A 14,940-nucleotide genomic window follows, 5' to 3' on the forward strand; every position below is an offset into this window, starting at 1 on the left:
GGCATTGGCCAATTGTTCCTTTGATTAAAAAAAAAGGTATATAGAATTACAAATTTCACTCCTTTCTACTCTTTCATGAATGAAGTGCTTGTCAATCTCAATGTGTTTGGTCCACTCATGGAGAACTGGATTGTGAGCAATACTGATAGCAGCCTTGTTATCACAATACAATGACATAGGATCTGAATTCCATATACCCAACTCAGTAAGAAGGTTTTTCAACCACAACATTTCTGCAACTCGAGACATAACTCTATACTTAGCTTCAACACTTGACTTTGCTACCATGGACTGTTTTTTACTTCTCCAAGTGACTAAATTCCCTCCTACAAAAGTACAATAACCAGTAGTAGACCTCCTAGCATCAAGAACCTGCCTAGTCAGCGTCAATATAACCTTTTACCTTTGTGTGACCATGCTTGGTAAAGAGGAGACACCTACTTGGATGCTTCTTCAAGTAAGCTAGAACCCTCTTAGCAGCCTTGAAGTGAGTGGGTTTAGGTGAGTGCATATACTGGCTTAGAACACTCACTGCAAAGGCAATATCTGGCCAAGTCATAGAAAGGTATAACAACCTCCCAATGAGTCTTTGATACTGATGAACATCTGAACCTATCTCACCCTCACAATTTCCAAGTTTATGACTTGAATCCATAGGAGAATCGGCTAGTTTACACCTAGCTTCCCCATATCTTTTAATGGATCAAGAATATACTTCCTTTGGGAGATAAAGATACCCTTGTCAGACCGAGCAACTTCAATACCAAGGAAATATTTCAGAGGTCCAAGATCTTTAACTTCAAATTGTGAAGCCAAAAATTTCTTTGCTCTTGAATTTCTTCCCCCAATTTCCTGTTATCACAATATCATCCACATAAACAATCAAAATAGCAACCAACTCACCTCTTCTTTTCATAAACAATGTATGATCAACTTGGCACTGGACAAAGTCAATTTGTTGGACAATACTATTGAACCTCTCAAACCATGCTTGGGGGATTGCTTTAGGCCATATAAGGATTTCTTCAAATGACAAACTTTATCCTCACTACCTTGCGCCTAAAATCCAGGAGGCTGAACCATATATACTTCCTCATTGAGATCACCATTCAAAAACACATTCTTTACATCCAATTGATGAAGATGCCAAGAGAAATTGATAGCCAAGGATAAGAGCACTTGATAGAGTTCATCTTGGTAATTGGAGCAAAGGTTTCATTATAGTCCACACCATGTGTCTGTGAATAACCCTTTGCCACCAGCCTTGCCTTATACCTTTCAATAGACCCATCAACACGATGCTTTACTGTAAACGCCCACTTACAACCAACATACTTCTTTCCCTTTGGAAGATCAACAAGGTCCCATGTGTGGTTTTTATGGAGGGCATGAATTTCCTCACACATAGCATTTCCCCATTCAGGTAATTGCAAGGCCTATGTAACACACACTTAGGGATAGACACTACAAACAACAGAAATGAAGGCACGGTAATAAAGCAGGCAATAGTATGCTTGATACAAGCCCTCACACTCTTATGAAGGGCAATGGGAAGGTCAACATCACAAGGAGAAGGTTGAGAGATACCTGAAGGATCACAAACATGAGATTTGCCTCATGAGAGTCTGAAGACAACAGCTGCTAGCTGATTTTACACTTGAATTCAGTGGCTGATCCAATGACAGACCTTTGTAATGCTGCCAAGTATAAGGAGAAAAAGTATGACAAGGCAGCGGAGGCATTGGAGACTGCTGTTGACATGGGGAAGGCTGGGATTGGGACTGCAAGGGAGTAGGAGCACGGGAAGGAAAAGAAAGAACGTCTCACCTCACCACCACTCTCCCTTGAGGTGAGGCAACAAAGAAAGGATGTGACTCAAAGAAAGAAACATCCATGGAGATGTATACCTAGTGAGACACAGGGTCAAAGCACTTATATCCCTTGTAAGTAGAAGGGTAACCAAGAAACACGCAAGGAATTGCATGGGGGTCCAACTTACTGGATGAGGGAGAAAGGTTTTGGACAAAACATTAACACCCAAACATGCAGAGGGGATGGAAAACAGAGGAGATGAAGGGGAAAGTAACTGATGCGGAGCCCGCGAGTGTAATAATCTCGACGGCATGCAATTAATTAGGTAAGCCACAGTGACAACTACATCAACCCAAAATCGCTTTGGAACATTCATATGGATTAACAAACCATAAGCCACTTCAAACAAATGCTTGTTCTTTCTTTCAACAACACCATTTTGTCGTTGTGTTTTTTGGCAAGAGCCATGATATAGTATACCATTATCCAAAACATAGGCATTGATATCCTTATAAAAGTATTCTTTGGCATTGTCTGAGTGAATAATTTGAGTACGAACATGAAACTGAGTATACACCATATGATGAAAATGCTTTATAATGTTAGGAACTTCATCACTAGATCACATTAGCGTCAGTAATCATCAATAAAACTGATAAAATACCGACACCCACCTTTAGCTACAATAGAACAAGGGCCCCATACATCAGAATGCACAATATGGAATGGAAAATCAACTCTTTTATTAATAGGAGGATATGAGCTCCTATAGTGTTTGCTTAACTGACAAGTAGCACATTCTAATGACGACAAAGACACTGACTTGAACAAAGGACAAATGACCCAAACGACAATGCCAGAGATAAATTTAGTCTTTATTACATTGACTCTTATGCAAGCTAGACTGACTCAAGTCACTCCACAAACTGGTGCTCTTAGAAGAATCAGAGATTGCTAAATCCAAAATGTAGAGCCCATCTGTCATGCAATCTCTACCAATCATTCTCATCAAAGTCAAATCTGGAAATACACAAGAGTTAGGGAAGAAGGTTATAGAGCAATTTAAAGGTTTAGTAATGCAATTAATAGATAAGAGATTAATAGGAATCTTTGGAACATGGTAAACATCACAAAGGGTTAGGCCAACTAGAAGAGAGACAACTCCCTGTCCAGTAATAGAATAACAAGAGCCATCAGCAAGTTTAACTTTATCTTTTCCAGACAAAATATGATAAGAAGAGAAAAGTGAAGACTTACCGGTCATATGGTTTGTAGCACCTGAATTAATGATCTGGGAAGACTGAGAAGGAACTGGGGAAACATTGAAAGCATTGGCTTGGTTACTTGAATTTGCTGCACAGGAGCAGTGTTGCTCTGACTAGACTGCTGACTATCATGGCTAGTAGTGGAAGAAGCAACATTAGCTGCATTAGGTCCTTTGTTCTGCTTCCCTTGAAACTTCTTAGGTTTACCAACCAAATCCCAACAAAACTCCTTTGTGTGTCTAGATCTCTTACAATGAGTACACTAAAACTTGTCTTTGTCACTTCCTCCCTTCTTTTATACCTCACTCTTCTTGCTGTCCCCCTTAGACAATAAAGCCACTTGCTCTCCTTCAGGAGGATTCATATCAGCCCTCATAGTTTCCTCAGATTGTACCAAAGAAAACACTTCCTCAAGTCTTGGAAGCCCCTTACCACCCAAAATCTGAACTCTAATAGGTTCATAAACAAAATTCAGGCCTGCTATGAAAGCAAACACCCTTTCTTGAGAGATCAATTTCTTGCAAGCAGAAGCATCCTCTTCACTCTTCCAATCTATAGACTTGTAGTGGTCTAGCTCTTTCCAGATGGAAGTGAGGGAAGAATAATAGGCTGCAAGAGACTTCTCTCCTTGTTTCAACGCAACTGACTCCACTTGAAGTTAGTAGATCCGAGTAAAATGCCTTTGTTCAGAGAATGTGGCCTTTGCTTGGTCCCAAATTTCCTTGGCTATTTCAGCCCACATAAAATTCTTTCTAAGTGCAGGCTGGATGGAAGATGTAAGCCAAGACATAATAAGGTAGTTCTCTTGCTCCCACTTCTCATATTCAGCCCCTTCATTAGTAGGCTTCTTAGTTTTCCTGGTAAGGTACCCTAAATTTCCTTTGGCTCCAACAAACATCTTCATACTTTTGGACCATTCCAAACAATTCAGTCCATCAATAAGGACAATAGATACAAGGAAGCCAACACTGTCCATCCCACTACCAGAACTAACTAGTCCCCCAGAAGGGTTTGAAGTGACAGAACTCTCTAAGGACATAACTGAAACACACTATTTTAGAATCCAAACTCCAAAGACTAGGGTTTTTTCTGGCACACTCAGTCACATGACTGCAGCAGTCCAAGATAACAGCACAAGAACTGATCTAGGAAGGGTAAACTGAAGCCTAGAAACACTTACTCGAGGACTGCAACCACTTGGACATAAAGCTGATCACCAAAAAATAACTTCCCTTAAACCAAACACACCTTACGGTTAACTACCAGCACCTGTCTTGGACATAACAGCCTTCAACCAACCTTCAAACACAGTCCAAACCAGAAACCCAGCAAAAAAAAAAAAAAAATTCCTTATATAACTTCTGTGGTCCTCTTACATGCTTCGGTCACTTGACGGTCAGCCCAGAAACAAGAAAACACAACTTCGTCCTATGACCAAGGAATGGGGAATGAAAAACTTGATGAGGCGATCAGATCACAGGGCAATCATGAACTATATCCTCTTGAGAAATGAACTAATGTGTTGAAGAAGAGAAGGGAAACCTAGAATATTTTGTGACAGATTATTGCTTTGATACCATGTAATCAGTCACAACATATTCTAGGAGAGAAGAGGAAGGGAGAGAGGAAAAAGGAAGAAGACAATGAACAAAATGAGGGAAAAATTGAATGGGTAAGTGGCAGCTCCCACTTCACCCTAATATATTAATAAGATAAATAATTACAAAGTGGTCCTTGGAAGAAAGAAAAATTACAAGAAACCCCCTGTGCCTGAAACATTCACAAAAGCACCCCTTACAACACAGGTTTTCCCCAAATTTATTTACGGAGAACAAATGGATGGTAGTAGTGAAGGATATCTATGCATTGAGCTCAAGCACCCCTTAATCCATATTCTCCACCTTTCCCCCAACTCAAACTTCTCCATAATCTCAAGAAGGAAAGATCAGTCCACATAATCATAAGCCTTCTCTGATCAACAATTTGTCTACCCTCAACAAAGACACCTTGAAACTGTGAGGTCAGAGGGTAAAACGTTTTTTGGCCTGCCAGTTAATACTTTTGCACTTAACTATTATTTTGTAAAGGCTTCCCACCAGACTTACAGGCCTGAAGTCCCTTGGGGTTTTCGCTTCTTTTTGGGCACTAAGGCAATGAAAATAGCATTTGCTTGTGTATTGAAGTGGCTAGATCAAAAAGTGGCATCAATTTATCTCAAAGGAGGCATGTCCTAAATTTACTTGAAGATTATGATTTTTTTGGTAAAAAACTAGTAGAGTCCCCAATGGATCCCAACTTTAAGTTGGGCACTACTAATCAAGGTGAACTATTTGATGATCTGGGGAGGTATACGAGGTTTTTGTTTTTCTTGATAAGTGAAATTTTATTAATGAGTAGTAAACATAGGCAATACAAGCATCCCCGCAGAGAGGCACGAACTGCTACTTCTCACAGATTAAAAACATATTACAAATTGTCAAGCACAGCTGAGCCCAATACAAGTCATCCCTATTTACCCCTTGCTTAGCTAGTACATCCACCATCAGATTAGTTGATCTCCTAACCCAATGCATCCTCACATTCATACTTCTAGTAAGCCATCTAAATTTCTTCATCTCATCCCTAAAGCACCAAATTATAGACTGGTTCCTTCAGCCAGCCTACCACCAATTTTGAACCCCTTTAATCTCCACATTTATCAAACTTAACTCACAATTTGTACCCCTTTCAATGCAGCAATCAACTCCTCCCTAATGGAATCTCCTACTCCTACTGGACCTGAGAACAAAGCAATGACATTTCCTTCTTTGTCTCTCAACACCCCTCCTATGTCTAAGGGGCCTGGGCCCTGGGGTTGCCTTGACTACTCCCATCAAAGTTTAGTTTCACAAAATCTTCAGCTAGAAGCTTCCACATTAAATTTGCTCTTTCCTTTCTTGATGAGCTTCTGGTCACCACCTCCCAACTTCTCCATATGTCATCAAAAGAAAATGGTGATAAAGAGTCCAATGTTCTAATCTAGTGCATCACCCTCACCATAACACGATCTCTTACTGCTTCCTTCTCTCCATCTCTGAGAAGATTCTAGCATTTCTTTCTTCCCAAAGAGTCCAAATTACAGATATTCTTACACTTCTCCACATATCCTTCCCCTTCTCTTAGGCCAAACAAAGGTAGAATAGGTTTATTGGAAAACTACTTGATTATGTGACCAAATATTTCCTTTGCAGTTAGTGTTGTGGGTCAATTTATACAGAATCCTCAAATTTCATATTGAGATGCATTGAACAAAATTGTGCACTAGACTGCTATCTAAAAAGCTCCTCTCAATGGTCATTTAGAAATTAAAGGATATACAAATATTTATTAGGATGGGTCCACGTTTGACAGGGTCTACTACAGAATCCTCAAGTTCCATATTGGGATGCATTGAACAAAATTGTGCACTAGACTTGTATCTAAAAAAGCTCTTCCAAATGGTCATTTAGAAATTAAAGGATATACAAACATTTATTGGGATGGGTCCACATTTGACAGGATCTACTACTTGAGATTCCACATTCCTAGGAGGTAATCTTGTCAAGTGAAGTATAGTTGCCAATAGTAGTGCTAAAGCTGAGAGTATAGGGTTATGGTGAACTAGTCTAGCTACAAAACTTGAAAAGATTAGATACTCTTTGTTGACTCCTATGTTGTGTTATGACAATCAAGTTGGTGTCCACATCACATTAAATCCAATTTCTCATGAAAGGAATAAGCACATAGAGATTGACTACACTTTATGAGTGAGTGAGAGAGAGTACTCAATGGAGTTGTCTTTTTCCTGTGTGAGATTTGAAAATTAGTGAGCTAATTTGTTTTCAAAGAGTTTGAGTTGAGTTGAGTTAGTTAGGGTTATTTATGTCTTTTTCCTTATATTTTTTTGTCTCTTTAGTGTTGTCTCACGGTATAAGTTCTTTTCTCCCACCAATTTCCTCTTCTCTTTATTTCTCTCTATTTGGTCTTGTTCACTTCTGTGTAAGTCATAACTAGCAATTGCCCTTATGGATTTTCAGTTGGAGTTCCTATTCTAATATCTTAATGTTGTGAAGCAGATATAAACAATGAAAAATTAATAAAGTAATGGAAGAATGTAATCTGAAAAAAGTTAAAGTCCCATCTCTTTTATTATTTTTGTGTGTGCACATCATCATTATCATAAGCCTTATCCCAACCATATGGGGTTGGCTACATGATTCCTGTTTCGCCATTCCATTATGTTTAGTGCCTTATCCATTGTTAAATTATGTGCAATTCAATCATTTCTTACTACGGATAAGTTCGGGAGTGCTTATTTTTAAGTGCTTATCAAATAAGAACTTATTTTGGGCCAGGACCACATCAATGAACACTTATTTGCATTTGGGAAATAAGCCCAAATAAGTGCTTATTCTTGCAAATAAGCACTTATTCAAGAAGCCCAAATTTTGAGCTTATTTTTAAGTGCTTATTCAGTAAGTTCTTATTTCCTTTCTGGCCCATCTTGGCCCACCACATCATTTTGAAAATACCCTATACTACCCCTGTTTGAAATAGGTGCTTTTTCACCTATTGCACTTATTTATAAATAAGCACTCTCAAACATGGGTTACTACAACCATGTTTACTGCCATATACATGCATCAGAGAAATAATTACCTGTGCCTTCAATCCAATAATTTCTTGTATGAGGTTGTCATTTGTGTGTTTTGAATCATCAAAACTGACTCGAGAGGTGCGAAAAGGAATATGTGGTGCAGAGATTGCTGAGTGAAGTGGACTTGGCTTTTTTGATGCAGGAGATGTTGAACGAGAACCTGTCCTTGAGGCAGGAACAGAAGCAGAAAACACTTTCTTTGAATTTCCAATCAAGGAGGCTAATGTTTTTGATGAGGAAAAACCTCCCCATGATGAAATTCCCTCCCGAAGAGAAGAGCTAGTGCAGAACCTTTTTTCTACTTTTCTGTTGCCCTTGGGCTGCCTGCTCTCAACCAGCCTCAGTGGTTCAGAGGAGAATCTTGAAAGTTGCCCATGTAATCTAGAATCCAACTGATCTTTTTCTGCTAAGTCACTGGAAACATGACTTATACTTCCACTTTGAGTCCTAGATAATCGAGAAATTAATCCAGAATCCATTGAGTTTTTAATTTTAGTAAAGCAATCATCACACACACGATAAGGCTTGTTGGTGTTTGGAGCCAATGAAGCTTTTAGAGATTTCTTAGTGCTGCATGCTTTGCAAAATACAAGCCCACAATTATAACAATTGTGACGCTTTCTTCTGAAATTAAATGCATTGTGACAACTGGAGCAAATGGAATGATCAGCACCAGTAACCCATTTATGGAGACAGATGACAGCAGTAAAATTTGAACCACACACAACACTCCTAGCTTGTTTATCTTTCAAAGCTTCAACAAGTGTAGGAGCATTTCTGTCATCATTATCTCCATGTCCTAATTGGCCATTTGCCCCCTTTCCCCATGTATAAACCTCGGCTTTTGAAGTCAAAATTGCTACATGATAAGAACCACATGCTATCTCCTGGACAAAGCAGTTGTTGATCTTACCTCCAATGCAAGTGGGAAGCTTTCCATCAGATCTAGGACAGCCCAACTGCCCATAAACAGTACTTCCCATTGTATATACTCTTCCTGAGGTTGTAAGAGCAATTGTGATGTCATGCCCACATGCTACTTGGCAAAGATCAGTGTCATTCAAAGCAGTTACACATTCAGGGATTAGTCTAGAATCCCTGTCACCATGCCCAAGTCGGCCTTTATCCCCATCACCCCAGGTGAATAGCTTTCGAGATAAAGAGATATCAGAACCAGAGGCCTCAACCACAATTTCCACCACAGCAGCAGTATGCCAAACACCACAGGCTACTTTCACTGTGTGCAATCCCTTGAGGGATTCTACTTCTCTTGGAATTCTTGTGCTGCTACAATCTCCATGGCCTAGGGCACCAAAAGTACCTTCACCAAATGTAAACAATTGGCCTGAAGATGTTATGGCAGCTGTATGCCAAGGTCCACAAGAGATTGATACCACATGTGTACCTTCCATTTGGCCACTTAATCTTTTAGGGATCCAGTGGCTAACCTCACTTCCATTCCCAAGAAGACCAGTATTGTGAGTACCATCTCCCCATGTATAAAGATCACCAGATAGTGTAACAGCGCACGTGTGATATTCACCACATGCTGCTAATTCAATATTCATTCCACTGAGAGCATTAATGAGCTTTGGGTGGGAAATATCTTTTTCTATTCCATGACCAAGCCTGCCTCCTGACTCTTCTCCCCAACTAAAAATCTCCCCTTGCCTAGTGACCAACACAGCATGTCGACCACCACAAGCAATATTTTGGACATCAAGCACCACTGTAGAGTCAAGTGCCTTTGGAAGAAGTGCATCCATCTTGGGGGCAGATGAACTTCCAATTCTGAGCATACCACCACCCAGGACCCCTTCACCAATGCCTTCTCCCCAGATAAAAACATCACCCAGTGCATCAAGATCATCATGACAAGATCCCTGGCTTGATGGGCTTACTGCACTAGATAGACTAACTCGAAAATTATCAACTGTAGAAGCCCGGCCATTTGAATCATCAGCAGTAGAAGATGAGAATGAACCAAGAGAGTTGGCAACTGCTTCTGATTGAGTAGAACCCTTGGCAACTGCAGTATATGATATCACATCAGAGAATGCCTTTCTCAGACCACTACGTGGAGAACTCTCATGAGGAATCTGAATTCGTTCGGTAACTCCAGGATCCTGTAAGTTGGGAAACAAAATTGACATGAAAATTGAATTGAAAAGGTATTCAATAAATAAATAGAGTTACATGATCATCATAGCAAGAAAACCTTATGAAAGGTATCACTACTGCCACAGGTAAAAAAATTGTGGGAGTTTCTTTGAGTACTGCCACATGGACTATCTGATGAAATTCTATCAATCCTTGATTCATTTCTCCAGTTGGGGTAGCTACCGCGTGAAATCAATGCCTTCAGACCAACAAACCATACCTCAGCTTCGTCTTTATCCTTACATATCTGTCATAGTTCATAATGTTTTAAACCAAGACAGTTAAATGAGTAGGATGGTACAATTGTATATTAACCTTCAAAGCTTAGTCTGAAGAACTAATTATTTTAAGGAAAATACACGTGAATTTAAATGAAAATACCAATTGATTGGTTATGGATCTGTTGGGTACCATACTTCTTCACTGCCATAGCACAACTTTTATTTTAAATCTCTTTGTATTTTTTAATGCAGCAATGTTTGTATGCAGGCAAGAGCAACAAAGCAGAAACACTCACCAAATCCAATGATCTGTCACTGTATATAAGAGAAAATGATTGATATTCTTTCTCGGGGCGTGGATAGCGCTTAAATATTGCCTGAAATACAATGAAATAAATTGTATTCTCTATCATAAAGTGAAAAATAGATATAATCAACATAAAAAGATTTAAGTAATGGGAAATAGAAGTTTATAATTGTTCTACCTAAAAATTTATACACAAGCTAGTATGATAGTCATTAGAAGTCAACTAATCAGGGGTGTTTCAGTCATTTCATCATGTTCTAATTCTATGTAAATGAACAGTCATGTTCTAACTAAGTTACGCAGTTCATACTTAATCAGGGGTGTAAGTGTCATTTTACTTATCTTTAGAAATCTATAAATAACAGTTGACTGGTGAGATGGGCTAGCTTGTTTTGTTCAGCCCTCCAGTCTTCTTTTATCTTTCTCTCTTACTCTCTTTTCTATCTCCCTTCTCTTTTTTTCCTACCGACTCCAGTAGGGTTTATTTGAAAGCTCAGATATTATATCATAGTATCAGAGCTCTGAAAACACATCAGGAGGCTGTGAAGGCAGAACAGGTAGGGAGTTTTCATACACCTACTTTTTCTTTCCTTTCTTGCTGTCACCCTGTGTGACAGGATTGGTGGTTGTGTAGTAGTGTAGATTGACCCTCTATTTGGTTGTTACCAAGAGAGCAGTATTCTGTGTGATATTATTGGTTAGTTCTCTGCTGTTTCTCATGCTGTGCAGTTGAGAAATACACCTGTAGTAATTCAGAAAATATAGGAAAAGGAAGAAAGAAGGGAAGAGAAAGGAGAAGAAAGTGGTTTCAGTAGTAGGTTGTGGAAGAAGAAGAGAAGGGAAGAGGGAAAAGAAGAGTTTGAACCTCTCTCTCAAGCCCCTTTGATCTCTTTTATTAACTTAATTCTAAAATTAAGTACAATTATTACCAGGATGCCCTTAATGGGGCAGTCGGCACTAAAGAAATAATTAAAGAAACAAAAAAAAAAAAATCCATAACTAAGGCCCATAACCAACAAACATAACCTTAAATACTACTTAAAAGAAATAAAAAGCACTAAGGCCCATTCAGCCCATTCTCACTACACTCCCCCAAGCTTGCTTACATAATGTTGAAGCTTTTGGCTTTGGAACTCCCTTAGTTAGAAAATCTGCTAGTTGCTCTTCTGATGCAATGAAAGGAAGGCACACCTCTCCCAAAGCCACTCTCTCCCATATAAAGTGTCAATCTACCTCAATGTGCTTAGTTCTATCATGCTGAACCGGATTGTGAGCAATGTTAATAGTAGACTGGTTATTACAATACAACATCTGTGGCTCGTCACATGAAACATCCATCTCATCAAGGAGAGATCTAAGCCATAACTCAGAAACCCTGTTATGGGCCCGCGTGTAGGATCTCGTCACGGGTCGGTCCACCGGGAGAGACTCCTGTCTTCCCTTGCCCTTGCCCTTGCCCTTGTCCTTGTGTACAGACCCTATGGTGGCAATCGCGTGGGTGATTTGTCCAAGAGATCACCCGAACTCTCCTAATGGGTGATTTGTCCAAGAGATCACCCGAACTCTCCTCACTCTCTTTCTTGACTGCGAAAAAACTCCCTCTATTTCAATTCGTAGCTCCTTAAATAGGAGATTACAGATGGAAATTCCTAATTAAACTCAAACTCCAACTTGAACTCAAACTCCTAATTACCTACTCCTATTGGTAACACACTCTTACTTAAGATAAGATAAAGATAAGGATAAGATAAGATAAGGATGAGGATAAGGGATAAGGCTGGCGGCGAGTTCTCTTGACGTGTCCATATAAGGGTGGGCCCACCCCTATGAGCTGTCGTGTGGGCCCCGCTCTGCTGCTGCTGCCGGGTGCGTGCGCGCGGCTCATGGTGCCGCCGCCGCGCGGTGCGTGCGCGCGGCTCATGGTGCCGCTGCCGTGCGGTGCCGGGCGTGTGCGTGGTGCGTGCTACCGTGCGGTGCATGCGGCGCGCTGCCGGTGGTGCGTGTTGCTGTGTGCGCTGTCGAGCGGTGCGTGCTGCGCGCTGCCAGGCGGTGCGTGCGGCGCTGCCGGGCGGTGCGTGCTGCTGGGCGGCCCGCTGTGCGTGCTGCTGCCTATGACTGCACCCCAGTGCGCTGCCCGGTGGTGTGTCCATAACATCACACCCCTCCCGGACTACGAGCTTGTCCTCAAGCTCGAATTGGGTGTCGAAGACACCCTCAAAAGAATCCTGGGTGGCTTTGCCCTCCTGGGTCGGGTTCCTATGGAGGGGGTTCATCCTCATCTTCCTCTTGTTCTACCAGGAGGCAGAAAAGTCTCTTGCACCTGTGCCCTGCTGAGTAGAGTTCATCGCAATTAAAACATTGCCCCCTCGCCCTGCGTTCTGCCATCTCAGCCCTGGACAAGTGCTTAATAGGGGGTGTACTGCCGCTGCTCCCCACATTGGATGCTGGTCTGGAATTGGTGCTCGTCTGTGGCTTCCGTTCTGGGCTGGCTGCTAGATATGGAGCCATTCCGAGTGGTTCCCTGTTGGCTGCCTGTGAAGACCCTCCTCTAGTAGGCTTCGGGTTTGTCCAAGCCGCTGCTGGGCATCCCATGCTGAACGACCCTCGGCTAATCTGTAGTTTGCGCTCGAAGGCCCGGGCCAAATTCATTGCCGTGACCAGGTTAGGCGGGCTCTGCATCTCTACATCAACTCTCAGGGGTTCGGCTAGACTAGCTGTGAACATATCCACCTGCTGGTCTGGACGTACTGACGAGGCCCTGGTGAGAAGGGTCTGGAACTGCCGCTGATACTCTGCTACGGTACCGGTCTGCTTGAGATTAATGAGTTCCCCCAAGGGGTTGTTTGTTAGTGGGAGTCCGAACCGAAGGAGGCAGTACGACTTGAACTGCCCCCAACTAAGGCCTAGTTCCTCCTGCTCCACTCGGTAGAACCAGAGCTGCGCTTCTTCGGTCAAGTGGAACGCGGCCAGGCTGACCTTGTCTCTGTCATCGGTGCGCTGGTTGCGGAAGAACTGTTCGCAGCGGTGCAACCATCCCAGTGGGTCTCCCGCGCCGTTGTAGGACGAAAATTCTAGCCGATTGTATTTGGGGATAACAGCAGCAGTCGGGGTGGCCGTCTGATGTTCGCCAGGCGTTTCTACCCCGTCCAGTCTGCGGCTGTTGTTGGTGGCGATTCCTTCTGAGTTTCTTTCCCTATTGGCTAAGAATGTCTCCAGCAAGCGTCGAAGCTCCCGGACATCATCCTTGACCTCACGTACCTCCATGCTGGTCTCTGCAAGTTGGTGTTCCAGTTCGTGGACCTTGGAAGACAGCTGCTCCATATCGCCCATGACGTTTGGCTCTGATACCAAATTGTTATGGGCCCGCGCGTAGGATCTCGTCACGGGTCGGTCCACCGGGAGAGACTCCTGTCTTCCCTTGCCCTTGCCCTTGCCCTTGCGTACAGACCCTATGGTGGCAATCGCGTGGGTGATTTGTCCAAGAGATCACCCGAACTCTCCTAATGGGTGATTTGTCCAAGAGATCACCCGAACTCTCCTCACTCTCTTTCTTGACTGCGAAAAAACTCCCTCCTTTATTTCAATTCGTAGCTCCTTAAATAGGAGATTACAGATGGAAATTCCTAATTAAACTCAAACTCCAACTTGAACTCAAACTCCTAATTACCTACTCCTATTGGTAACACACTCTTACTTAAGATAAGATAAAGATAAGGATAAGATAAGATAAGGGATAAGCTGGCGGCGAGTTCTCTTGACGTGTCCAGATAAGGGTGGGCCCACCCCTATGAGCTGTCGTGTGGGCCCCGCTCTACTGCTGCTGCTGGGTGCATGCGCGCGGCTCATGGTGCTGCCGCCGCGCGGTGCCACTGCCACGCAGTGCGTGCGCGCGGCTCATGGTGCCGCTGCCGTGCGGTGCCGGGTGTGTGCGCGGTGCGTGCGGTGCGCTGCTGGCGGTGCGTGCTGCCGAGCGGTGCGTGCTGCTGGGCGACCCGCTGTGCGTGCTACTGCCTATGACTACACCACAATGCGCTACCCGGTGGTGTGTCCATAACAAACCCCATGGGCCATAGCCCTATATTCTGCCTCAACTGAAGATCTAGCAACCATTGACTGCTTTTTACTTCTCCAGGAAACAATATTTCTTGCTATCATAGCACAATAACCTAATGTGGATCTCTTGTCATCCACATTTCCTGCCCAATCAGCATTAATATATGCTTCTACCTTCATGTGTCCATGTTTAGCAAACAATATACCCTTCCTGGGGGTCCCCTTTGTTAGATAGTGTATGCCCTTAGCTCCAACTAGATTGATGTATAGATACATTTATTTAAATGAATAAAAAGTACATTATTGTTTTATGTTGATATTGGTATGCATCTGTGAAATAACCCCTTAAACTGGATACTTATGAGACTCGTGTTAGTTTAGAATGTTCTCAGTCGTTGGATAGACTTGGGGAGTTTATCCTGCCAAGGCTGACATTGATGTGCTGCC

General features: G+C 42.3%; 1 protein-coding gene across 11 annotated transcripts in view; it reads right to left on the bottom strand.

Moving 5' to 3' along the window:
- Window positions 1-14,940, bottom strand: part of LOC104586793 (PH, RCC1 and FYVE domains-containing protein 1-like) — a 113,678-nt gene that overhangs the window by 22,290 nt on the left and 76,448 nt on the right. For all 11 annotated transcript variants that reach the window (XR_016085795.1, XR_016085794.1, XM_088904099.1 and 8 more), the window contains 3 exons: window positions 10,430-10,510; window positions 9,971-10,159; window positions 7,755-9,878 (listed from right to left, as the gene is read on the bottom strand). Coding sequence is in view for 9 of the 11 variants with exons in the window: in XM_088904099.1 (XP_088760225.1) it covers window positions 7,755-9,878; window positions 9,971-10,159; window positions 10,430-10,510 (2,394 nt within the window). In the remaining 2 variants the exon portion in view is untranslated. The remainder of the gene's footprint in view (window positions 1-7,754; window positions 9,879-9,970; window positions 10,160-10,429; window positions 10,511-14,940) is intronic.

Source organism: Nelumbo nucifera, chromosome 4 (assembly GCF_055504915.1).
Source record: "Nelumbo nucifera cultivar China Antique chromosome 4, China Antique-T2T, whole genome shotgun sequence".
Taxonomy (NCBI): Eukaryota; Viridiplantae; Streptophyta; class Magnoliopsida; order Proteales; family Nelumbonaceae; genus Nelumbo; species Nelumbo nucifera.